The sequence below is a fragment of the Caretta caretta genome, chromosome 2 (genome assembly GCF_965140235.1).
Source record: "Caretta caretta isolate rCarCar2 chromosome 2, rCarCar1.hap1, whole genome shotgun sequence".
Classification (NCBI taxonomy): domain Eukaryota; kingdom Metazoa; phylum Chordata; order Testudines; family Cheloniidae; genus Caretta; species Caretta caretta.
In genome coordinates, this window is record NC_134207.1 from 260,378,868 (window position 1) to 260,405,241 (window position 26,374).

The 26,374-nt window shown below is 42.2% G+C and overlaps 1 protein-coding gene across 2 annotated transcripts in view; it reads left to right on the forward strand.

The window, feature by feature from the left end:
• GHRHR (growth hormone releasing hormone receptor) overlaps positions 1 to 23,169 on the forward strand; it is a 43,857-nt gene extending 20,688 nt beyond the window's left edge. For both annotated transcript variants that reach the window (XM_048842186.2, XM_075126032.1), the window contains 10 exons: positions 1,105 to 1,202; positions 5,281 to 5,378; positions 5,984 to 6,116; positions 6,279 to 6,432; positions 7,376 to 7,436; positions 9,178 to 9,247; positions 10,617 to 10,708; positions 11,156 to 11,285; positions 12,972 to 13,013; positions 19,222 to 23,169. In XM_048842186.2, coding sequence (XP_048698143.2) covers positions 1,105 to 1,202; positions 5,281 to 5,378; positions 5,984 to 6,116; positions 6,279 to 6,432; positions 7,376 to 7,436; positions 9,178 to 9,247; positions 10,617 to 10,708; positions 11,156 to 11,285; positions 12,972 to 13,013; positions 19,222 to 19,347 — 1,004 coding nt within the window. In that variant the 3' untranslated portion in view covers positions 19,348 to 23,169. The remainder of the gene's footprint in view (positions 1 to 1,104; positions 1,203 to 5,280; positions 5,379 to 5,983; positions 6,117 to 6,278; positions 6,433 to 7,375; positions 7,437 to 9,177; positions 9,248 to 10,616; positions 10,709 to 11,155; positions 11,286 to 12,971; positions 13,014 to 19,221) is intronic.
• Positions 23,170 to 26,374: the final 3,205 nt, after the last annotated feature.

Here is a 26,374-nt window from a genome sequence, read left to right on the forward strand (position 1 = left end):
TAGCTGGAGAGAGCTTTTAGAAGGAAAAGGCCGTTGTCTGACAGACTTTTACATGGCATTAAAGATGATAATAACTGTAATTTTTTGGGAAAAGAGAAAAAGTTAGTTGAGATCAGAGGCAACGTGTGCGGGGGAGGGGGGCACAATTTGCTGCTTGGCGTCTACTGAGCATGCTCCCATGGACTAAGCATGCTTAGTAACATCTGCTGAAGCCGCTGTCCTCACTCTGCCCCTCCCCTATGGGCAGGTGTGGGTCGTCTCTCGTTGAGATGGGCTGAAGCTGGCATTGCTGTTGTTGTTAAAGTCCGATCACGTTTTCTAGAAGACAAAACAAGACAAACACACATAAGAGGGGGAGAGGAAAGAACAGCAAAATAGAAAATGCTGCTTCTGTGTCTGGCTTTGCTTTTCCCTTGCAACCTCACTGTTGGAGAAACATGGGCAGAGCACCTGGTCTGATCAGCCACTCCAAGATCTGGCAAAATTGTACCAGCATGGACTGGTTAGGGCATTGCTTTTATTCACCTCTTTCTGGTCACAGACTTGCAGCGGTGTTGCAAAAGATACAGTCTTGAGTTGGCCGGTTAAGCCAGACTCTGATTAGACAGAAGGAAAATGGAGAGGGTTAGGAGAGATGGGGAAGGAAAAACATACATGAGGGAGAGGGATGGGAGGAGAAAGACGAAGTCTCTCATCACAGGTGCTGTTTGGGATTCAGCCTGAGCTGATGGAGGTGGTGGCGTCTTCGGGGTCCCTCTCTCTGGAGCAATCAGGTCAGGACATATTTTAGGAAGAAGGTCCAGGGAACCTCACAAGCTGTACCTCTTCCTAGAAATGCTCCCATGTGTTTTTCTGTAGCAGGAATGTAAGTCCTTCCTACCCACTGAGGATTGTTGCCCCTGCCCATTCTGAAGCTCCTTATTTAGCAGACTACCTGCTACTGACCCTTTCTGTTTTGCCATGGAACGAATGTATTAATATTATTATTTACCTGTATTACTGTAGTGCCCAGGAGCCCTAGTCATGGACCAGGACCCCTTTGCGCTCGGCGCTGTACAATACAGAACAAAAGGGTAATCCCTGCCCCTGTGGGATTTCTTGCAGGCTTGGTAAGAAGAAACTGTACAGTGAATGGCTGGTCTGATCCATTTCCCTCCTATCACATTGCCTGCCCAGTGAACGATGAGATTCCAGTTCAGGAAGTAAGTCTATCTGAACCAATACCATTCAGAAATGTGCTGATGCTAGTCATATACCTTTCTATTTCAGAAGTTGGGGATGAAAACTTGGTTGAAGCAGCACCATTCTCACTAAGTATAAAATGCCATTGTATTTTTACTCTGCCCACTTGCTCGGTGAAATTATTAATGACATTTATTATACAGGTGAAGAGAGCACTCATTTAAACACCTAATAGATCTAGAGAGCTGTGTCCGAAAAAATATAGGGCCAGATCTTCTGGTGTGGTAAATTCGTGTAACTCCGTTGAATGACACGGACATACACCAGGTGAAGATCTGGTCCAAAATGTTTGCAAAACTGGGATTAATACTTCAGTTATATTCAATGATCAGTCTGAGCTGTCGGCAGCATTGCTGCCCTGCTGCTGGTAGCAAACATGCCCTTTTTTCACCAGAATTTCAGACTCAAGGCAAATTGAATCAGTTAACCAGAAGATGCTGCATTTCTGCTCCTCATCTAGTTTGAAGAAAGCAAATCATGTAAAGAAAAAAATAAGCACCCATAACAAAGCAAAAGGAATTCTGGGCTTAAGAAAAATACCATGCTCAGATTCTGGTCTCTATTACATAAGTGCAAATCCATTGACTTCAACAGAGTTACTCTGGATTTACACCTGTGTAATTTAGATTAGTATTTGGCACGTTTTGTCAGTTTGATTCCCAAAACCATTGTCACTTCAATCTTGTGTGCACAGAAAATGTTTCCCATTTTAACTACACCTTGTGCTTACCTATAAATGTGCTTCTGCTCGTGTAGCTATTTTTGCACAGGAAGGGGAATAAGTGCTACTGGTGTAAGGCACCTTAATAACAGTATCATTGCATCCACCCTAGGCCAGGTCTGGCAGAAGGCCCCTCGTGTAGATAGTTACACCAGGAAAGCTGCACTCTGACTGGTATAGCTTGTTTCGCTCAGGGGAGGTGGTTTTTCAACTCCAGCGCAAACCACATTTTTGCTGGTATAAGCTGCATCCACACTAGGAGTGCTTTGCTGACATAGCCTAGCCATAGCCTTTCCTTCCCATACTGGTGAAGCTCTCCTGGAATAGACATACGTTAGGGTTGTATTGGTGTCTCCATATCAGTAAAAAAATCAGAACCCTACCTGATATAAGTGGAAATAGGAACAAAACTCGTTCAAAACCTGTGTGTCAACCTGGCTTTGTTGCTGATTCTTCTCTCACTTATTCAGGTGTAAATCAGGAGTAACTCCACTGAAGTCAATCAGAAGTCTTTCCATTAGGGTAAAACTGGTAGAAAACAGCAGGGAATCGGACCCTTGCTGTTTGTGCCCAGCAAATGGTGCTAACTGAGCGAATGAAAGCAAGATTCTGTTTTACTTATTGAAGTTAATTTCACCTGTCAGCAAGAGCTTAGTGAATAATCCATTCCATATGGGTTGGATGGACTTTTGTTGTCATCTTCACTTTATTTCTTCACTGTTTGTCAGCAGGCTGTTTAACTTGGACCTTGCTTTCCAGCTGGCTGATCTATCATGCAGAAATGCAACTCTTGAAATGTTCTTTTCCCTTCTTTTTATTTATTCCTTGCACTTCTAGTGCAAAAACAAACATAGCATGAGCCTGCTGTTTTCTTTGGCAGGTGCCCTGTTCTTTCACCTAGGTTGACTCTTTGGCCTGCTTGTTTATCCACTTGGGAATTGGATTATTGCTTTATATGGACTTTCTTTCCTATCTGATTTGCAAGGAATGGCTGCCAGCTAGGATGATCTAACCTCAGCTTTGACACACTTGCTCATGAGATAGTTCCTCATTGATTCACCTGGTGGATTTGCTGCTGAGGATCCCGTGTTTGTGTTTTAGCTGGATAAACACACACACTGAGTAAGAACTGCTCCACAGGGCTTTGCTAACTGGCTAAATGCAATCTAGTGTTTCGCCACTCAGTGGTAGACACAATATGAACCCTATTAGGAGCAAAGGATCTGCTGCCCCCTCTTATTTCAGTGCTGCTTAGCTCTTCTGAAAATCAGACAATAATTATTGCTTAAATTTTATTGAGAGATAGCACTAGAGATTCTAACCAGCTTTCCTTTCCAACATGGAGGTGTGCTCCTGCAAAGGCTGCCCAGGGTGACAATATCTATACAATAAAATCAAAATGGGACCTAAGAGACAGATACTTCCAGACTTAGGGAAAGTTTGGATTCGGATCCAAACTCTGCATCTTGGGTCCACGTCTACTTTTATTTGCTGCTTCCTCTTGAGAGGGATGAAGTTAGTTTGGCCAGCTACCTACCCACTCAAACACGATGCCTGAAAAAAGCTGGATTTTAATTCAAGCACTATTAGGTTGTTCTTGTACATGGGAAAAGTTGAGTTTGGGGATATAGGGAGAAAATATCCAGTAGACAAATAGGGTGGAAATAGGAACAAAACACAAACAGTGAAATACAGATAGGGCAAGGTTGAAAAAAAGTAAAGAGAGAGAGAGAGAAAAAAAATGATGAAAAAATTAATGTTTGCAGTGTTGTTTTAGCTGTGTCAGTCTCAGGATATTAGGGAGACAAGGTGGGTGAGGTGATGTCTCGTATTGGACCACCTTCTGTTGGTCAGAGAGACAAGCTTTTGAGCTGCACAGAGCTCTTCTTCAGGCGTGGAAAAGGTACTCAGAGTGTCACAGCTAAATACAATGTGGAACAGCATAAGTAGTTAAGTTTCAGAGTAGCAGCCGTGTTAGTCTGTATCCGTAAAAAGAAAGGGAGTACTTGTGGCACCTTAGTAGTTAACAAATTCTAAGGGATCAGTCCAGGTGAACTGGCCCACTTACAGCTCTCCAGTCATAGGACAAAGTGATACATTGTGCGGTGTATATCATACATAAGGCAGCCATTAGTGCCAGCCAAGCTTTTGAGGAATTACCTCTATCTCTAATACAAGGCTCTAGTCTGCCTGCAATTTAGGAAAATCTGATGTTAAATCCACACCCCCTTGAAGTGAATGGGACTTCTTCCAATTACTTCAGTGGGGTCAGGATGTCACCCAGGGGGTTTTAAAAATTGAATTGTTCTCACAAAACAAATGTGGCTTTAAACTGTAGCAGACAAAGCTTTGTGAACTCAAATTACTGCCATTCGGAATCCCCTAAAAATATAGTTTGAGAGGATCACAAAACCTTGCACATCATGAGATTCAGCCTTCCCTCCTTGTTACCCATCTCCCTGGACCTTCTACCATTGTTTACCTTGAACTTCTGCCGTAATTATCTGAACATTTTATCAAAGCAAGAATATTTTGGGTTAGTAAATGAGTGAATGGTGACTTATAGGAAGGATTAATGTAGACCAGTCGTGGTATAACAATATAGTCACAAAGAGAGTCAGGTTGAAATTTTGTCAAGAAACCCAAACTGGGCCAAACTTGCCTGATTTCAGAGATCATTATAAGCCTGAAAGCCAGCACAGTTTTGTGAAAAGCCTTGAAAAATTTCTAGAATCTTTTGAGTTAACTTGGACCCAATTTCAAGCCATCCTAGGCCCTCTAGTGGTTTTCCAGCAAAACCATGCAGAGTTTACTGTTCTTCAAGGTTTAGATCTTGATTATCACTACAAAAGTTTTTTTCTCCTGCTGATAATAGCTCATCTTAACTAATTATCTTCTTACAGTTTGTATGGCAACTTCCAACTTATCTGTATGTATATATATATATATCTTCTTACTATATATTCCATTCTATCCATCCAATGAAGTGGGCTGTAGCCCACGAAAGCTTATGCTCTAATAAATTGGTTAGTCTCTAAGGTGCCACAAGTCCTCCTGTTCTTTTTGCAGATACAGACTAACACGGCTGCTACTCTGAAACCTGTAAAAGGTTTAGATATGAAGCCCAGTTAAAGGATTCCAGCTGAGTTTTGTTTTGAGATCACATGAACCCTCAAAAAGTGAAGGTCAGGGGTGTGAACTGAGGCCACAGAAAAGGTTCTGGTGCCCAACAAAGCAAACCCACCAGATTCTGTGTCGCTTCTTTTCCTTCTATTTGCATTAAAACCTATATGACTTGTTCATTCTCTCCTTTATAGCACTCCTATTTTTCTACTGTAAAGATCATCTACACTGTGGGGTACAGCATATCTATCTCCTCCCTCACCCTGGCTGTGACTGTTCTTATTGCATTCAGGTATGTTTATGAACATTTACCCTGGGCCCGTGAAAGTAAACAGAAATCAAGTTAATGCAAGATGCTGGAAGCTCTGGGCTGTGAGATTTACAGATTAATAACTGGCAGAAATAGCTGCTGTTTCACAACTCATTTTGCATTTCAGTTCGACTGCAACACTCATCACACTAGAAACGAAATGAGCTTTATGATTAGGCATGAGTGACCTGATTCGGATTAGACTTTGATGCAGCCTGATTTTCACAGTTGCTGAGCATCCCCAGCTCTTGCTGAAGATGCTGAGCTGCAGCTGCATATCACCTCTGCCAATCAGCCTCTAGATAATTAATCACTGCCCAATTTGCTAAGAAAGCTGTCTAGATACTCCCGGGTCTCTCTGCACCACTCCCCATTTCTTGGGGGCTGTGTTAGCACCATCAGTGTTACATCAGGGAAGGTTATTTCTCAAATGCAGAGTCCATTCAGCCATTGAGTTCAGTGTGAGCAGAGCTCGGTCACAGCAGAGGGCTTTTGACAACCCCGCCCTAAGGAAACCCAGACCCGTGAAAGATGAGTTACCCATCTCCCACCACTTCATTTTGCTGGCCTTCCTTCTTTTCCTCCAGGAGACTCCACTGTCCCAGAAATTACATCCACATCCAGCTCTTTCTCACCTTCATCTTGAAAACTATTGCCATTTTCATTAAGGATGCGGTCCTCTTCCAGGAGGAAGATATTGACCATTGCAGCTTTTCTACAGTAAGCATTTGAAAAGGAGATTACGGTGGCATTTGATATCTTTGTATATTGTTAATGTACTGGTTAATATCTTGCCACTGCTCGTGCTTGTATGTGGTATTGTGATACCCATAATATATGTATAACACGCAATAATGAAATTTTGCCTTCCCTGCTCCTTAGACTGAATGCAAGATATCAGTGGCTTTCTGTCACTATTTTATGATGGCTAATTTCATGTGGCTGCTGGTAGAGGCGCTTTACCTGAACTGTCTGCTCTTATCATCCTTTCCTCATGGAAGACGCTATTTTTGGTGGCTTGTTCTGTTTGGATGGGGTAAGTGAGGACTGAAATTAGACTAGAAAAGATCAGATTATGTTTCAGGGCTTGATCCATCGCCCATTGGGGTCAATGGAAACATCCTGACAGCAAAGTAAATGCCCATATACTATCAAATGGATGAACCTCAAAGGGGTCTATGGTTTGGATGATTGTATGAACCCTGTAGAATTTGGAGACTGTATGAGGACACTGGGGATGCAGCATCTCTTGGGCTGGATACATCACGGGGAGCCAGGAACCCTGATATTTAATCTTGGCTCTGCCAGTAGCTACCTGTGTGGCCTTGAGCAAGTCACATTAATCTGCATGCCTTGATTTCTCCATCAGCGAAATGAGGATAATAAAACTTATCTCTTTCTAATCTGTACCATGCCCATCGGTATTACGTTACAGGAGTACTATGATAATTTACTAATTGATGTTTGGAAAGTGCTTAGAGGGATTATTGAAATGGATAAATGCCACTCCCCAGCACTCCCCCATGCCAAAACCACCACTCCTTACCTAAAACTGGGGGGGGGAGGGACTTGCAAACTGATTTTAGGGACATTAGTTGAGATAACTAGTCACATGATTAAGGATTTTTCATATGAGCAATAGTTTGCAGGGACAGATCCATCCTGGCTTCACTGTATTGCTTTCATATTCACTCATCCATCCCACACAAACGTTAACTGGTTAACGCCATAGGCTACTTCATTTCATGGTGTGCATCGGGAGATTTCCCATTGTATTTATGCAGCTCACCATGACCTCGTTAGGTTAAAATGTGGTTCCTGTTAGACATAATGGTCATTGCACAGGGCATTTTCTATGGTCAGTTAATCTGTCTCATACTATCCTGGTAGGGTTGCAATAGACAGGATGGAAATTGAATCTGGAATAATTAATGAAATCAGAAAAACAACAACTAGTGTGTATTAAATTGTTTCGCCAGGTTTCCCAACGGTTTTTACCCTAGTGTGGATATTAGCAAAGCTGTATTTTGAAGACACAGCGTAAGTTGAAGTTTCATACTAGATTCCATATTGCAGTGTTGCACTTTTAATGTTATGATTGATCCCAGTCCTGCAATTTTCTCTGTGCCAGTGTGAAGCCCTGTTGAAGTCAATGTCTTGCATCTTTACATCCATTTTGCATAAGTGTGAATGGTTTCATAAGTTTCAGGGCCGTGGAGGATCAGGCCCTTAACCCTTCCTTTTTAAAAAAATTAATGATGAGCACACACAAAAAAATAATGGAAAATATAGATGGGTGAAATCCTGGCCCCATTGAAGTCCATGGGAGTTTTGCTGCTGAGTTCAGTAGAACCAGAAGTTTACTTTGTATTTTTTTCCCCAGTCTGGTAGAAGGATTAAGGGATTTATTTCAAACTGTCCAAAACAAATTTACTGCTTGCACAGAGACTATGAAAACATTGAGGCTAATGGAAGAATTTTTAAAGACGTGACTGAAAATATGTTTCTAACGGGAGCGGAGTTACCGCCTTTTCTATAGCACTTGCTTTTGCAAACGTTATAATCAAAACCTTGAAGTATTGTGCTTCCGGGAAATCAAGGGATTCAGATGAAGTAATGATAATTGAGGAGCAAAGCTGATATCATCAGAAGCCTGAGATACTTATATAGCCTTATAAAGTGGAGCTATTACTGATAGCGGTCAGGGTCACCAATGTGGTCGGAGGTTGGCTGCATGTGTGTGTTCATTTAGCATGTTGTCCCAGCTCTGCGCAGATAGCGGACCTTAATTAAATTACCCCATAAATCCACAGACTCAGTTTTTAGCGAAGGCGCCTGGCCAGGTTTATTGTTGACGAAGCACGGTACTTACACCTCACAGACTTTACGAGGATACGAAGACATGTATGCCCATGACAGTGAACACAGCTTAGTGAGTGGCGGGACTTTCCGTTGCTTCATAGGCGGGCCCAAAATATTCCCTTTAAAATACATCTTTATACCCCAGTACAAACAAGTTAGTTACTGCTCCCTAAAGTTGCTCACTATTACTTATCGTTTTGCACATGTTGGTTTAGTTAAAACATTTTTATTATGTACTGTCATTTTGACCTTATTCCTGTTATTTTTGGGGAATGTTCTTGTACCGTCTTTAATATTGGAATGTTGGGGTGGCGCTTAATATTGAAATGTGTTTGCATAAGCACACTGTAACTAGTACTTCTTTAAAATGTGCATTTCTGCAATATCCACCCTGTTCTTGACAAATTCGGTGAGCAGGGCCTGCCTCTTGCTCACAGCCCGACTTTGCTTCATATCAGCAAAGTTTTAACCACTACTTTAGTTCAGGCCTCATACCAGACCTCTAATACAAGGGCTTATGTCTCAGGCTCTCTTCCTGCTACAAAGACAATGTCCCATAGGTCAAAAAGAGATCTTCAAATAACAATGGTGTTTTTGATTTGGCTTTCAGCAACAGCCCTTATAACCTGCTCTCAGGCATATTTTCAACCAGGAAGCAATAGATTTCTGGCCATCACTTGGTGCATAAGGGTCAGTGATAATTTTGTCATTTTGCTACTTGTAGGATAATATTTATGGAACCTAGACTCTACAAAGCCAAGTTGCAGGGGTTTGGATAGCTCTATTCTTCTATTCTATCTTAAAATGAGGCTGTAATAGGTCTGCTCATAATTCCATTGACCCTAACGTGTGCTTTCTCCATGTAACCATATTCCAGTGACCATGTATATCTATGTTAATTTAAGTGCTACTTTTCCAGATGCTGGGATATTAACCAAGGCTCGCCTTACTGGTGGCTAATCAAAGGACCTATTATCATTTCTGTTGGGGTATGTGTGATATTTCTCAGTTTGGAAACATGAATTGACAACAAAGAGATTATGGGGGTGGGCAATGGCTTAAAGTTTGAATACTAATACCTGATCTTCCGAAACTGTAGCATTGATCCTCTAAAGGGATTATCCCTTTGTGCTAAAGATGAGTGCTGCTGAATCTCAGAGAAAACGCTTCTCCCTAAGTTTTCAAAGACTTGTCATTCCCATTGAAGTGAATGGGAGTAGTTTGGTGGCTGACGCTCCCAGAAGCGCTTTGACAATGCAAGGTTTGAACTAGGAGTCCAGATCCAGGAAAGCATTTAAGCACACACTTAAGGGGAAGCACAGGGATAGTCCTACTGAATTTTGTTTCCACTCTAAGCTGATCATGGCAATTACAGCCCTGGAGCTGTGCATTTACTGGGGATTCATAATTGGTTAGGGTTAATGGGTCATGATGCACAATTACTTGCAATTGGTCATTAATCCCTAGGAAATATATACAATAAACAGGTAATATGTGCAGTGCACCAGGCTGGAATTAAAGCCATTGCATTTGTGTGGCTTAATTGGATGGCAGCACCAGCTGTGCATAAATAAGGGTTGTTGAAGGGGGCTCGTCTGCAGGATAGAGCAGTATGAATGCAGAATCCAAAAATGACAGATCGTTATCAGCTTTATTCTGCTGTGAGGCAGTTTTAAAATGCTCTACACCTCCACGTTTTGCCTCATTGAGTTTGACTGACATTCCTGACTAGGTGTGAATGCCATACAGGGAAGCTAGGAATGTATTTTTCTGCAATCATCTAATTAACTCATTATAGGTGGATAAAATGGAATTGCAATGTCTGGGGAGAGATGGGCATCATTAGAGCAAAGCAGCCATTCGCCATCACCTGAAAGATTGATGGATGCACATAATACATGGGATGCAAGGACAAATTCACTGCTGGTATAAAATGGGCCAGCAATGTTGGTTTGAATGGAGCTGTGACAAATTACACCAGCAGAAAATTAGACCAGTCAGCTCTAAAGGTATCAGCCATAGTTTAGTACAACAACGATCATTGTCTCAAACCAGAAAAATTAAAGAGTGCTGCAAACAATAAAGAAATGATCGATTACTCCAGGGACTAACAAATATGGTTGCTTAATAGAGATGGTCTTCCAAAGAAGACACAGCAGAATTATATACAATATCCTTAGGGATACTTTGTTGCTGTCTCTTTAAGATGGGAAGTTTCCTAGTAAGGCTGGTTTCTTGTACAGCTCCCACTGTATCTGCAGTAATGGCTAGCAATTATTTAAGTCACAATATACTTTTCACAGGAATGTTTGGTAGTAAAAGGTAACAATCTTCTTTCTTCCAAAAAAATGGAAACAGGTCAACTTTATCCTTTTCATCAACATCATCAGAATCTTGCTGAAAAAGCTGGACCCGAGACAAATCAACTTCAATAATTCATGTCAGTACAGGTAATCCAGTGTCACACACATTGTGAGCAATGCTTCCGGCCGTGATATTTTCCAAATGGTGCAGCTGAGTCAGAAATTAAAGGACATGCCCACGACCACAGATAGAGTCACTTTCAGGGTTGGAACTCGGGGTGCCTGGCCCCAGTTCTGTTGTCAAGGTCACTAGACCAGGCATCTCTCTGAACAGCACTTTTATTCATTCTTGTTCAAGCATTAAGAATACCAAATCACAGCAAAAAAAGATTGGTTATGTGGTACCTCCACTCCAGCCAGAAGCACTGGAAATCTGTGCCCACCTTTGTCCCAGCAGATTTGAAATATATATCTGGGTCCCTTTTTAACCTGTTGAGCATCACTCATTACTAGAGAATTTCTAGTTCAGCTGTCCTCATGCTCTTCAGAAGAATGATATTTATTTTTTTGGCCTCTTCTTATTTCCTGCCCTAGACGTCTCTCAAAATCGACGCTGCTTCTCATTCCGCTATTTGGGACACATTACATTGTCTTCAACTTCCTCCCTGAATACACCAACCTGGGAGTCCGGCTATATTTAGAGCTCTGCATTGGATCTTTCCAGGTAAACCTGTTGAAGTATTGCAGCAGTGCACGTGTTCCATAGCTTGTCTAGCCTGAATAGATATCATCCTTTCTGTGCACATTCAAGTGGGACTGTGATCCAAACTCAGTCACGGATGCCACTTCATTGAAGATGGTGGAGTTGCACAGAACTTTACCCTCTTTGTTGCAGTGGCCAACCTGTGGTGGGGTGACTTAAACCTCCCCGGTTAAATCCTACAGAAGATCACCCAGTGGCTATACACTGCTCTGACAGTGTATAAGCCTTTAGACAACCACACCAGGCCAGGGCAGAATTCCCCAATGCAGGAATCAACCCTATACTGCACCCATGGCAGACCCCAGAATAGGAAGTGTGCTGGTGGCATTGAGTGCTAGGACATTCTGGGCAGGTGGGAGGCTGCCATAACTTAGAGCAACCCCCAGGGCTGCTCTGGTTTACACTGAGGGCTGTTTTGATTCCCTGCATTAGTTCAGGATCTGGGCAGCACAAAGGTGCTGAAAGCCCCTCTCTTTGCCCCACCCTTCCCCTGACATATGTTGCAAACCCTGCCCCAGGATGTCTAGTGGCTATAGTCACTGAGCTCTTCCCTCGTTGCCTTTTGACTTGAAATGCGGCTTTCCACTGGTCAATAACGATTCCACGGCCTCTTCAGCTGCTGTAAATCAACAGAGACCCATGAGCTGTGCGGATTTACACCAGCTGAGTATTGGACCCGTAGTGTTCACAAATTCCAGCCCAAATACTTACATTCTTCCTGTCTAAACTCACCCTGAGGTTTCAGTCCCTACTCTGAATTTCAGTCTTTGGGGCTGTCAGTCATCATTAAATTATCTTGCAATGTAAGAAAAGATACTAAAAGGGTCAGACTTTCATCTGGTGTAAACTGGCATAGAACAACTGACTTCAATGGCACAATGCAGATTTGCACCAACAGAGGATCTAGCCCAAATGTTTCCTAAAACTCTCTAGGGCTTGATTCTGCTCTAAGCTGTTGGACACCAGGTATCACTCTAGTGTTTTCACTGGAGTTTTTGTTTGGCGTAAAACTACTGTATGTGAGATCAGAATCATGCCCGCTCTGTATAATATTAATGCCATGCAGTGTGCTATAGAGATAAAGCTAGTGATTTGGTATTTAGAGAAATTATAAAAATAAAGCTAAGCAGTGACTGGAAAGCAATATGATCCAGAACAAACACAGTCTCCCAGGGGAGTCCAGGGTGCTTTTTGCTGATTTACACCTGCTGAGGATCTGGCCCACAACAGATTTGGAAGAGCTGTAATTTTGACTGCCATGTTGCAGCTATATGGCCAAATTCATTCTTGGTGGAGCTTCACTGGACCAGATCATCAGCTGGTGTAAACTGGTGTAGCATCACTGATTTCGATGGCGGGATACTAGTTTACACCAGCCGAAGATCTGGCTGATTAGCTGTGAAACTAATTGAGCTTAGTTTCAGAGGAACAGCCGTGTTAGTCTGTATTTGCAAAAAGAAAAGGAGTACTTGTGGCACCTTAGAGACTAACCAATTTATTTGAGCATGAGCTTTGAGCTCATGAGCATGAGCTTAGAATATTTTACGCTCACGCCAATGCATAGGATATAGGAGTATCATCACAGACTGATTTAGCGGAAACAGCTTTTCAAACCTGTGCTATCACTTAACTGTTTTGCTTCTTCAGGGATTTATTGTAGCCGTTCTGTACTGTTTCCTTAATCAAGAGGTAAGAGAACTACATTCTCTTCTTCATTATTGATTTAAATGAAAGCCATATAGAGTTAATACCTAATTTAACAGTGGCAGGTGATCAAATGTGTTAGTTTAGCCCGGTTGCCTAGTGACATGGGAGTTAATGCTGCTGAATATCTCCTTGAAGTATCTTCGTGAGAATGAAGCCACCTAGTGGGCAGAAACATTGTTGCTATTTTATCCTGAATATAATGGAAAATTATTACCATCTCTGTTTATTATTATTTGTACTGTGACAGGCTCAGCAATGAACCAACACACGTATGTGCTGGTGATCTACAAACACAGAATAAAAAGAAGGTCCATACCCCAAGGAGCCAACAGATTTGTATTAAGTTGGAAATAATGTCAACTTTAGAGAGATTGTTTTACAAAAGGTAGATCATGCCAGACCAACTTGATCTCTTTCTTTGAGAAGACAACCAATTTTCTAAACAAAGAAATGCAGTAGATCTAATCTACCTGGTTTTCAGTAAAGCATTTGATACAGTTCCACATGGGAAATCATTCATTAAATTGGAGAAGATGGGAATTAATACAAAAATCAAAATGTGGGTAAGGAACTTGTTAAAGGGGAGACTACAGTAGGTCATGCAGAAAGGTGAACTGTCAGGCTGGAGTGGAGAAGCAGTCTTGGGACCAATCTTATTTAACATTTTCATTAATGATCTTGGCACAAAAAAGTGGGAGAGTGCTAATTAAATTTGCGGAGGACACAAAGTTGGGAGTTATTGCCAGTATGGAGGAGGACCAGACTATCATATGAGAAGATTTGGATAACCTTGAAAACTGGAGTAATAGAAATGGGATGAAATTTAATAGTGAAAAGTGCAAGATCATGCATTTAGGGATGAACAAGAATTTTTGCTGTAAGCTGGGGATGTATCAGTTGGAAACGACAGAGGAGAAAGACCTGGGTGTATTGGTTGATCACAGGGTGACTATGAGCCATCAATGTAGTGCAACCCTGGAAAAGGCTAATGCAATCCTAAGATGCAACAGGTGAAGTATTTCCAGTAGAGCTAAAAAAGTATCATTACCATTGCACAAGGCACTGATGAGATCCCATCTGGAATACTGTGTGCAATTCTGGTCTCCCATGTTTAAGAAAGATGAATTCAAACTGGAACATGTGCAGAGATGGGCTACTAGGATGATCAGAGGAATGGAGAATTTACCTTATGAAAGGACGCTTAAGGAGCTTGGCTTGTTTAGCCTAGCCAGACAAAGACTGAGGAGTGATATGATTGCTTTCTATAAATACTACAGAAGGAAAGGAGTTATTAAAGTTAAGGGCTAATGTTGGCACAGGAACAAATGGGATATAAACTGGCTATCAACACGTTTAGGTTTGAAATTAGATGAAGGTTTCTAACCATCAGAGGAGTGAAGTTCTGGAACAGCCTTCTGAGGGGAACAGTGGGGGTAAAACACCTAATTGGCTTCAAGACTGAACTTGATATGTTTATGGGGGGGGTGGTCAGATGAGGTTGCCCACAATGACATACAGCCATCCACAACTGCTACTAGCTAATATTTCCAACGGCCGGAGACAGGACATAAGAGGGGAGGGCTCTGAGTTATTACAGAGACTTCTTTCCCAGGTGTCTGGCTGGCAGGTCTCGCCCACATGCCCAGGGTCTAAATGATTTCCATATTTGGGGTCAGGAAGGAATTTTCCCCCAGGTCAGATTGACAGAGACCCTGGGGGTAGGGTTGCATTCCTCTGCAGCGTGGGAAATGGGTCACTTGCAGGTTTAAACTAGTGTATATGGTGGATTCTCTGTAACTTGAAATCTTTGAGGACTTCAGTAACTCAGCCAGAGGTTCTGGGTCTGTTGCAGGAGTGGGTGGGTGAGGTTCTGTGGCCTGCCATGTGCAGGAGGTCAGATGATCATGATGGTCCCTTCTGACCATAAAGTCTATGATTGTCAAATACACATAATGTTCAGTACAGGTAGTTTTCACTATGCTCTCTAGCTTTGACAACATTTCTTTAGTGTGATATATCTATTTCCAGTCTTCATACTAAGCACCACATTTTGCTGTCACTCAGACATGCATTGTAATACAGGTGTGTAATACAGATGCTGAAAGAATCTGATATTTATGTCCTGGCTTCAGTCACATGACATGAGTTAATGTTACAAAGATTATACCCTGTCACATAACAAGGGTCAAAATAAACTGAATCTACTAAGAATGGCCACACTGAATTAGACCAATGGTCCATCTAGCCTAGTATCCTGTCTTCTGACAGTGACCAATCCCAGATGCTTCGGAGGAAATGAACAGAACAGTACAATTATCGAGTGATGCAGCCTCTGTTGTCCAGTCCCAGCTTCTGGCACTTAGATGCTTAGGACATCCAGAGCATGGGGTTGCATCCCTGATCACCTTGTGTAATAGCCATTGATGGAATTGAAATAGACATGACAGACATAGGGCAGGAGACTGGAGTATAATGTACAAAGAGAAACAGCAGAGTGGGTGGTATGCAAATGACACATTAATGCCAAAATTGTTTTCCAAAAATTCTTTGTGTGGGACTTTAGCTATTGTGGGATAAGCTAAATATGGAAAGATAAAGGAAAGGAGGGGGGAATAGATGGGAGCGGAGAGGTGGGGGGAAGGAAGAAGGAGAGCATGGTGGATGGGAGGAGTGAAGCTGAGGTGAAGAGATTGTTAGGGAATGGGTGGGCGAGTGGGGTTTGGAGCAAACAGACAACCAATAGAGGGAAGAAAACATCTTGAGTGAAAATGACAGATAGCAGCCAGATGACATCATCCAGGTCTGCCAGTCCCTGCTGCAGCACCTGCCAAAGCTGCTTCCATGTCTGCTCCTGGCTGACTGACAAGAAGCCCAGAAAGCAGTAATGGATCCAGTCCAGAACTCTGGCTCTGAATCCCTTACAACACTGGGAAAGTTTGGATCAGAGTCTAAACTTAGTGGCTTGGATACCTCTACGAGCTGGAGAATCCACCACATCTCGAGGTAAGTTGTTCCAATGGTTAATTACCCTCATTGTTACAAAGAAGTTGTGCCTTCATTCTAGTCTTAATTTGTCTAGCTTCAGTTTCCGGCTATTTCGTCTAATTGTTTTTTTCTGCTAGATTAAGGTCTACTATTAACGATCTCTTTCCCCATGTAGGTACATGTAGACTGTAATCAAGCCACTTCTTAACTGTATCTTGAGTAAATGGAGTAGATTGAGCTCCTTAATTCTCTCACTCTAAGCCAGTGGTGGGCAACCTGTGGGCAACCTGCGGTAATCTGATTGTGGGCCACGAGACATTTTGCTGACGTTGACCATCTGCAGGCATGGCCCCCCGGTAATTCCCAGTGGCCACGGTTCGCCGTTCCTGGCCAATGGGAGCTGCGGGAAACAGTGTGGGCCATAGGGACATGCAAGCCGCCACTTCCTGCAGCTCCCATTGGCCGGGAATGGTGAACTGTGGCCACTGGGAGCTGCAGTGCGGTGGGAGGGGGGACGGAAGGGGGGCGTGCCTGTGAATGGTCAACATCAGCAAAATGTCTCACAGCCCGCAATCAGGTTACCCTGATGAGCCCCATGAGGCCCACGGGCCGCGGGTTGCCCACCACTGCTCTAAGCCATGTTTTCCAGATCTCAGATCATTCTTGTAGCTCTTTTCTGAACTTGTTCCAATATTTCCACATCCTTTTTGAAATGTGGGCACCAGAACAGGACACGGTATTCCAGGGATGGAATCTTCCTAGCTCCTATGAGGCAGAGAAGGGTGCCCGCTCTGTGGGAGCTGAAGATGAGAAAGAGAAAACAAGCAAGAGCAATTTACACATGCACACAGAGATGTGCTCCTCATCCCCAGCACAAGCTTTGAAAATTGCACAGTAGGAACTTCTTAAATGACACACTCCGGTGGAAAGAGTTGTGTGTTAAACCACTATCCTGGTCATCGGAAGCTCAGAGGAACACACTGTGTTGGGAAACATGCACGGTTATTTCATGAATAGCTTTAAAAATGTTTTAATTAAAACTGTATGGCAGTAAAAGCAACTAGAATAGCATGCCAGTAAATATGTACCCACTAATATCAGTTCTCACATAAGCCTTGTCGATACTAGATGTTTAATACTAGATTTCTACCACTGACTGAGCTCCAAAAGAGGTAGTAATGGTGGGAGCATTTGTGTTAAGCTCCCTTAGACTGCTGGCATTTTTAACCAGGGTTTCATCTAGCACTGTTCTTAGCATTGTGAGAGAGGCAATGCGAGCCAATAGATAGCACCCTAGGCTGGGATAGTGGAGAGCTGGGTTCTGTTCCCAGCTTGGCCTGCTAGGTGACCTTGGGCAAGTCACATCACTGCTCAGTGCCTCAGTTTTCCTATTTGTATAAAGGTTAACAATACTGACATCCCTTATAAAGTTTCTTGAGATCTACTCATCAAAAGCACTATGTAAGTACTAGAGATTATTTTTGTTGCATGACTCACTGGTTGAAATGCCAGCAGTCCATCTATATTAGCACCCTACTATTCTTAGCACCACTGGTGGATCTAGGCGGGGAAAGTTTAAGGAAAATGTTAGTGTAGACACAGCGATATGTGTTGTGTGCAATTCACCATTAAGGTGTGGTTCTCTGTCGCCCTCTAATGGGTGAACTACATAGTGGTTTATAAGTCTGATACTGGCTTTGAGTTAACAGACCTGAGTCTTTTAGCTGAGACAGTAGATGCTCACACTCTGAGGTCCAATTGTATTATTTATTATTTATAGGTAGTGCCCTGGAGCCCCTGTCGTGGACTCAGGCATTACATATGCAGTAGGCTTGAACTTGGGGGGGGAGGAGATGAGATTGATCTAAGCTACGCAACTTCAGCAATGTGAACAATGTAGCTGAAGTCGACGTACGTAGATCGACTTACCATGGTGTTTTCACTACGGTGAGTCGACTGCTGCCGCACCCCAGTCGACTCCGCCTGCGCCTCTTGCCGCTGTGGAGTACCGGAGTCGATGGGAGAGCGCTCGGGGATCGATTTATTGCTGCCGGCCGATCCAGCGGGTAGTGAAGACGTACCCTAAGTGTTCATTTTAAATGGAAGAAGTGTGCCTTTTATTCATTGGTTAGATACCGTGCACAGAATCAAAAGCAATTGTCACAGTCAAATGGGTATGCTATCAAATTATTAAAGGCAACATGAGCTAGTGGTCTGAGCATGGAACTGGGAGACATGATGCCTGAGTTTTAATCCCATCTCTGTCCATCTAGGTGTTTATTATTATGTATTATTTTATAGCCGTTCCTGCAAGCCCTAAAGCTGATCTGCTAGGTGCAGTGCAAACATCGTAGATGTGGTCCCTGTCACAAAGGCTTTGAAATGTGTCTGACATTTTTCACTCTGATCTACTGTGTGACCTTGGGCAAGTCACTTTGGCCATCTCCTCAGAGGTATTTACGCACCTAACTGCCATTAAAATCAATCGGAGTTAGTCATCTAAATATCTTTAAGGATCTGGGCGTTCACCTCTTTGAAACAAAGGGATAATAATATTTAACTTATCTAACTCCCTCCCTCCTAGGAATGCTTTTTATTTTGTATGATGCTTAGATGGTATTATGCATGCTGCAAAAGGTCTGATGCTGCAAAAGGTATTATCACAAATTAAGTTGTCACTTATTGTATAACTACTGGTTGTGTTGGTCTGTTTTTATAGTTCGAACTGCAAGACCAAAGTTTTGGTAGTACTTTATTTGCATTATGAGAAGAAATTTATTTTAGAAATTCAGTTACAAAAATGGAGAACAGCTTCAAACTCATTTTAAAATTACACTTTGTTTTAAATCAGAAAGAGATGTAAAAAAGTCACACACTTAAAAAAAATTCTTCATTTTTTTAAGTTAGAAATGTCGACATTTCAACATTTTAAAAAATGTTTCTAGCTCTGTAGTTGGTTGGAAAATATGCAGTAAAAATCACACTGAGATTTTTTTCCATTTTTTATTGTGAAATGTCATTAAAATTGTCACATTTGAAAAATGTTGACTAGTTCTCATGACAAACGTTCCCTAGGGGGTCCATAACATATGTACTCAAGTTGGGTACCATGAACGTACCTGTCCAAGCCTCCTCTCACTGGGCTCATTTGGCATAGAGATGAAATCTACCTCACGGACCACTAACATCTTCTTTCCCTTTTCAGGTGCAAGCGGAAATTGGCCGGAGATGGCATGGGAAGAGCTATGGACTTATGCCAATGTGGAGGAAGAGGACGAGGTGGACCATGCCATCTAGTTCTGCGATAAAAATGACTACCTCTGTGTGTTAGGGACAGGTGCTGGCCTGGGAGCAATGGTGTTTAAGAGCCCGAATGTGATTTAGGAACCTGAATTTAAATCATCTGACTGTAACTTAAAATGCCTGAGTGAATTAGAGAAGACTAATCCAGTTCTGTCTAGTTCCATAGAAATTCCCCACACCAGACCTCTACAGAAGTTTATGAAGTTACAAGCATCACAGCATCAGATCAAACACCAATTGGCTGCTAATATAATCCTTTTCATGTGTATCATACGAGGCACAGCAACAGAATCATAACAGCAACACCCTCCTCTTCTTGTGTCCATTTCTGAACTATTTTCATGGACTACACATTAAAGCACATCAACTGAGAGCTCACCCAAAGTATCCTAGAGTGACACCATGAAAGTGTCAGATCTGGAATGCACTACCAGCCTCTTCAAATTGTGGGAACTGGATTCAGACTGCTGGTTGTGAATCAGTAGACTAGCAAACAAGAAACAGAATGCCTTTTGAACCTACAGCACAATGTTATCAATCCCCTCATAAGTAAGGAGATTCAGAGTTAAGGCGAAACCCAACTATAGCCTGAACTCTTGATACTGTGCAAAAGCTGTTTCCCAAATTATGATCCGTGCACCACAAACAATGTGTCTTGGTAGCCGACAAGTGAAACTTTCTGAGAATTAAGTAGTAGGAAACTGAGCTGTTGGAGGAAGATGATTCCATGAGGGTGGTGTTTTATGAGAAATTGGGCTGAGTAACTAAAACAAGCAGGGAGACCAATGAAGCTGCCCTTTGGAGAAAGAGAATAGGATAGGCAACGTATTGATAAATTTTAACTTGAGAAGGAAAAGCAATGAGAATAACAGAAAGAACAGTGAGTAAGAAAGTGGGAGATGTTTGAGAGAGACAAAAGAAGAAAATGAATGAGTATGGGAAGAGACTAGAGGTGGTCAGGAAAGTATTGTTTTTCCCTGTGAAAATTTTTGACAAAAATGAAAGAAATGTTCACTTGCCAAAAATTTTCTTCTTGATTTTTCAGGCTTTCGTCAAAAAAAACAAACGCTTTTTTTTTTTCAGTTTTAAACTGGAAAAACAAAACCTTTTTTTTTTTGACAAAAATTTGAATTTATTTTGCAAAGATTTCTGGTTTTTTGGAAAAGCCATTCTCCATCAAAAAAACCAAAAAAAGATTTCAATAGAAAATTTTCACCCACTTCTAGAAGAGAGTATAATAATGCATGATACAAGAGCTGGCTCTTACCAATTAGTGCATGCAAATAGTATCATGAATGCAGGTTTCTCCACAATAGCGTCTGGAACATATTGCCTTAAAGGAACATATTGCCTTAAAGACTGTGGGCCAGATCCTCAAAGGTACTTAGGCTCCCAGTGAAAGTTAGGAGCTTAAATATCTTTCAGGATCTGGGCTACATGTCTGTTCTAGTGTCCTTGAGCACTCGAAATAGCAGGGACATAGGAATTGTGGGGCTCAACTACAGAAGGGCCAGGTGACTTAAGTTCTTTCTTAAACAGCTTTGGCTGGTTTTGCTCTCCATTGTCGTCACACTCATTTAGGAGCTTGGGAATCAAAGTGCATTCCCTATCTTTGTCCTTTTCATTGAGCTTTCCCAAATGGGTGCTGGAGTCTGGGGAGAGAGCAATTGTTATCAGTGAACTTTTCGAATAGGAACAGCAAGTTTCAGAAAGTGGGGAGGATAAACTTTAGTGAAAGATGATGGGCGAGAGGTCAATCAGCATCCATCCAGTACCTTTGGGCATTCCGCTGGGCTTTAATCTCAGCAGTTTAAACAACAAAAATTATCATATGGCAGAGAGAGGAGTGGCCTTCCCCTTTCTTGTGTGGTAGCCTGATACAGGTAATTCAATGGGATGGGTTGGTCTTCCATGGACAGATCCTCCCCCTCCCTTGTGGAAGTAGGGGTCAGTCTCTTTGCCACTGGACCCCACTCTCCTTCCTCTAACCCACAGGCCTGTCTTCTGCACTAGGGATGGGGATGGAGACTGGGGGGGGTGCACAATTCCCAGCTGTGCAGTGACTCCCAGGAAAATACAACACATGTTGGCTCTCCTCAATATCTCTTACACAGAGCTGGGAGACCCCCTTCCCCTACCCACATAGATCCTGTGGGCACTTTGGTGGCTAGCACCTATAATTCATGTTGATCACATGAATGTATGTGACCCAAGGTGAAATGAGGGTTTTCCAGCAGTCAGGGCCTTATATAAATACCTATAAGAGTTGAGTGATGTAGTCAATGTGTATTAGATTGGAGGCATTGTAAGATTAAACCCTCAAGGTAATTAATTGAGTTTTCACTCCATACACCAGGAATTATCCAGCCTCAATAAGATTATTCATTTTCACATGATTGAGTAAAGAGAGTTTTTGAGCTTCTGAGGTTTTAAAATTAATCTTCAAGTTGGAAATGTATCCCCATAGAGCACATAGTGTCACCACACTGAGAAAAAAGAGAATGAGACTGAGGGCAAATAGAAATCTTTCTTGTACTTACGAGATCATTCTATGTTTGGTGTTGTACGTTTCTAAACGTGCGATGTCATTTTCCATGTTCCCATGTCGTGACCAGTGATATTACATATGGCGTATCAGGACACAGATAACTGTTGAATTTTTTGTCCTCAATTTTTTCCATTGTTTGTAATCTTGTCTTGGAAACCTGAAAATATTTACTTCACACGAACGTTCTCTTCTCTCAATTGGTTAATGATTTTTGTCCCTCCCGAGTGCTATTGGATCTTATCTGAAAAGGACATGGCAGTTTTATAACACGACACATTAATACATGGACTTAATCAGTCTAAGTATTTGTGTTTCTGTACGAGCCTGCATTATGGGTTGAATCCAAAGGCCAGTGATGACAATGGCTCTCTTTCCAACTGACTTCAGTGGCCTTTGGCTCAAGCTTTATGCCACTAAGGTTTGACTGTGCTAAAGCAACCTGATAAGAATCAACATAATGAAAGCTAAAACAAGCAGGTGGTGAAGGAAGCATTATTTTCAGAAATGTAGTGTATCATTCTCCTCACCTCCACCCAAATAAGGGTTCTTTGGTTTGTGCAAGGCTCTACCATCTCCTAGAATGCCCTCACGTTTCACTCCACTTTATTCTTTCTGTGATGCAGCCCATGACTGTGGTACCGGGATAAACATCCAAATTTACTTTTTTTGAGTTAAAGTGGAAAAGCTTCAGACCATAAGCCAACCTCTGTGGGTTTGTAGGAAGAAACTTTCCCTCAGGACAGTTTATCTTATCACTGCCTTCAGGGCTTCTTGTATTTTCCTCTGAAGCATCTAGCGCTGACCATTGTTGGAGCTACAGTACTGGACTGGATTGACCACTAGGATGATCTGGTATGGCAGTTCCTGTGTTTGCATTTTCACTCCAAATGGGTTACTTTTCAGGCAAAAACATTCAAATGTAAATTTTGAAATTCAGACTGTTGCTCACAGACAAAAGTGAGAAATCGAATGCTCACCTATTTGCATGCAACACCAGCCATTTCATGAGAACATAATGAAACGCACTATATCTGTGGCACAAAAAACACCCGCAAATGAAAGTGCCATTTTTCCTCTCATTTCAAGAATTTCTCCGTGAGTCTCATTTCTGTACATAACTGTTAGCAGGCACAAAAGAGAATGAACTTGCTCAAGAGAAGCAGATATTCTCTTGCTGTTGTTTCCTCTTTTAAATGCCAGTAACCGAACTCAGGTTTCAGAGTAGCAGCTGTGTTAGTCTCTATCCGCAAAAAGAAAAGGAGTACTTGTGGCACCTAAGAGACTAACAAATTCATTTGAGCATAAGCTTTCATGAGCTACAGCTCACTTCCTCGGATGCATGCAGTGGAAAATACAGTGGGGAGATTTTATGTACACAGAGAACATGAAACAATGGGTGTTACCATTCACATTGTAACCAGAGTTATCAGGTAAGGTGAGCTATTACCAGCAGGAGAGAAAAAAATCCTTTTGTAGTGATAATCAAGGTGGGCCATTTCCAGCAGTTGACAAGAATGTGTGAGGAACAGTGGGGGCGGGGGAGGAATAAACATGGGGAAATAGTTTTACTTTGTGTAATGACACATCCACTCCCAGTCTTTATTCAAGCCTAATTTAATGGTGTCCAGTTTGCAAATTAATTTCAATTCAGCAGTTTCTTGTTGGAGTCTGTTTTTGAAGTTTTTTTTGTTGAAGAATTGCCACTTTTAGGTCTGTAATCAAGTGACCAGAAAGATTGAACTGTTCCTCACACATTCTTGTCAACTGCTGGAAACCCTCACCTTGATTATCACTACAACAGGTTTTTTTTCTCTCCTGCTGCTAATAGCTCTCCTTACCTGATCACTCTTGTTACAGTGTGTATGGTAATAACCATTGTTTCATGTTCTCTGTGTACATAAAATCTCCCCACTGTATTTTCCACTGACTGCATCCGATGAAGTGAGCTGTAGCTCACGAAAGCTTATGCTCAAATAAATTGGGTTAGTCTCTAAGGTGCCACAAGTCCTCCTTTTCTTAGTAACTGAACTGTTTCTTTGGATTTAGTGGTGTGAATTTTCTCCATCTCTTTGAGGTAATTTGTCAGTAGACTAGCAGAGAATTTCCTGAATCTGTACTTGTTTAACAAAGGAGTTGTGCTACTAATTCAATATGCTTTAATTGTAATCTTAATGTCTGTTATAATACAGACAAACATGACATATCACAAGGTTCGCCAATGTAACCTTGATTAAAAGGTGTTGCCCAGAATAAGAAATTAAACTATTTTTTACATTTGCATTTTTACATTTTACAATTTTTACCTTTTTTGTTTTTTGGAAAGGGAGTGAGATTTACTGTAAATTCAGATAGTCCTGAGCTGGCCTAACATTAAGAATTTTCCAACATGTGTGTGCTTACTACACCACCCAGTTATGTTCCTCCAGGTTCTTGGCTTTCATATGCAGTCAAAAATTGTATGACAAGTGAATGGAACTGGAACTCCTTCAGGCGATTATACTAACCACAACTGTTGTCTCATTGTGGCTCAAAATGAAGCTAGAATATAAAATTGGACTATGACTGTGGCAAATCAGGCCTACTGAGTCTAAACTTTTACACGCTTATTTGTGTTTCTAGTGGGAAGAAGAAAAAAACTCTTAAAAGACATATTCTGACTTTCTACAGCCAGAACACCTGGAGCTGTGATCCAATCATCTCACAAGCTTTTTTCTGCTTTCATGAAAAATCCCAAGCTTTTCAAGGCTGTTGTAAGAAGTGGCATATCTCTCCGTCAGTACAGAATCAGTGATCTAGCGACTTTTTGTGACACCCATTGGCTGTGGGAGATCTACTGAAATTGTAAGCTCTTGGGTCAAGGACTTTATCTTCTTATCTTTATGTCATGTTCCTAACTATATAGATAAATAACAATACTAATAATTATCAACAAATAGCAGCTTTGGGAGCACTGTGTAGCTGAAGACCCCATCTTCAATTAATAGCTGAGAATAAATGTTCTGTTGTAGCATGTTGAATCTGTGTTCAGTGCATTAAATTATTCATCCAGGTAGCACTTTGTCTTGTTCTCTTGTCTATTATTCTGCCCTCAGACTTTTGGGTCCTCTTTGTTCATTTAGGCAGCTCCATTAGTTCTGCTATATATCCATATTCGAGATTCTGTTGCTGCCCTTCATCACAGTAAGTGAGCATCTTCCTTGTCAAAGCACTAGCCATGGCAAAGTGCCTAGCGCTACGCTTATTTTTATTTTATTATGGCAGAACCAGCACAGAGAGGGAAAGGTAACAAATTCAAACCAACAAAAAAGTGAGGTTACAGTGTAACGCCAACAGACCCCGCTCGTCGGTGGGTGGGATTGAACCGGAGCCTCTGGAGCTTAGTGCATGAACTTCTACCGCATGAGCTAAAAGCCAACTCGCTCTTAGCTAAGGCTGTAGAGCAAACTCATTAATCTCTCTCTCTAAGTGATCTCAGTGCCACTAGATGGGACAGAACACCACACCCAGGAGGTGTGTGGGTTGCATACTTCCCTAGCTAAGGAATCGCGTCCTGAGCTTCAGAGACTTCCCAATTGAAATCCTGGATGAGCCCCCACTTGTAATGCTGACAGACCCCGGTCGTCAGCAGGCAGGATTGAACCGGGGACCTCTGGAGTTTGGTGCATGAGCCTCTACCACAGGGATTGGCAACCTTTGGCATGCGGCTCATCAGGAAAATCTGCTGGCGGGTGAGGATGGTTTGTTTACCTGCAGCGTCCGCAGGTTCAGCTGATTGCAGCTCCCACTGGCCGCGGTTTGCTATTTCAGGCCAATGGGGGCTGCGGGAAACGGTGCGGGCCGAGGGATGTGCTGGCCACCACTTTAGCAAAGCTTTTGATACGGTCTCCCACAGTATTCTTGCCTGCAAGCTAAAGAGGTATGGGCTGGATGAATGGATTATAAGGTGGATAGAAAGCTGGCTAGATCATCGGGCTCAACGTGTCGTGATCAATGGCTCCATGTCTAGTTGGCAGCCGGTATCAAGTGGAGCTCCCCAAGGGTTGGTCCTGGGGCTGGTTTTGTTCAATATCTTCATTAATGATTTGGAGGATGGTGTGGATTGCACCCTCAGCAAATTTGCAGATGACACTAAACTGGGAGGAGTGGTAGATATGCTGGAGGGTAGGGATAGGATACAGAGAAACCCAGACAAATTAGAGGATTGGGACAAAAGAAATCTGATGAGGTTCAACAAGGAAAAGTGCAGAGTCCTGCACTTAGGCCAGAAGAATCCCATGCACCGCTACAGACTAATGACCGAGCAGCTAGGCAGCAGTTCTGCAGAAAAGGATCTAGCGGTTACAGTGGACGAGAAGCTGGATATGAGTCAACAGTGTGCCCTTGTTGCCAAGAAGGCTAACAGCATCTTGGGCTTTATAAATAGGAGTATTGCCAGCAGATCGAGGGACATGATCATTCCCCTCTATTCGGCATTGGTCATCTGGAGTACTGTGTCCAGTTTTGGGCC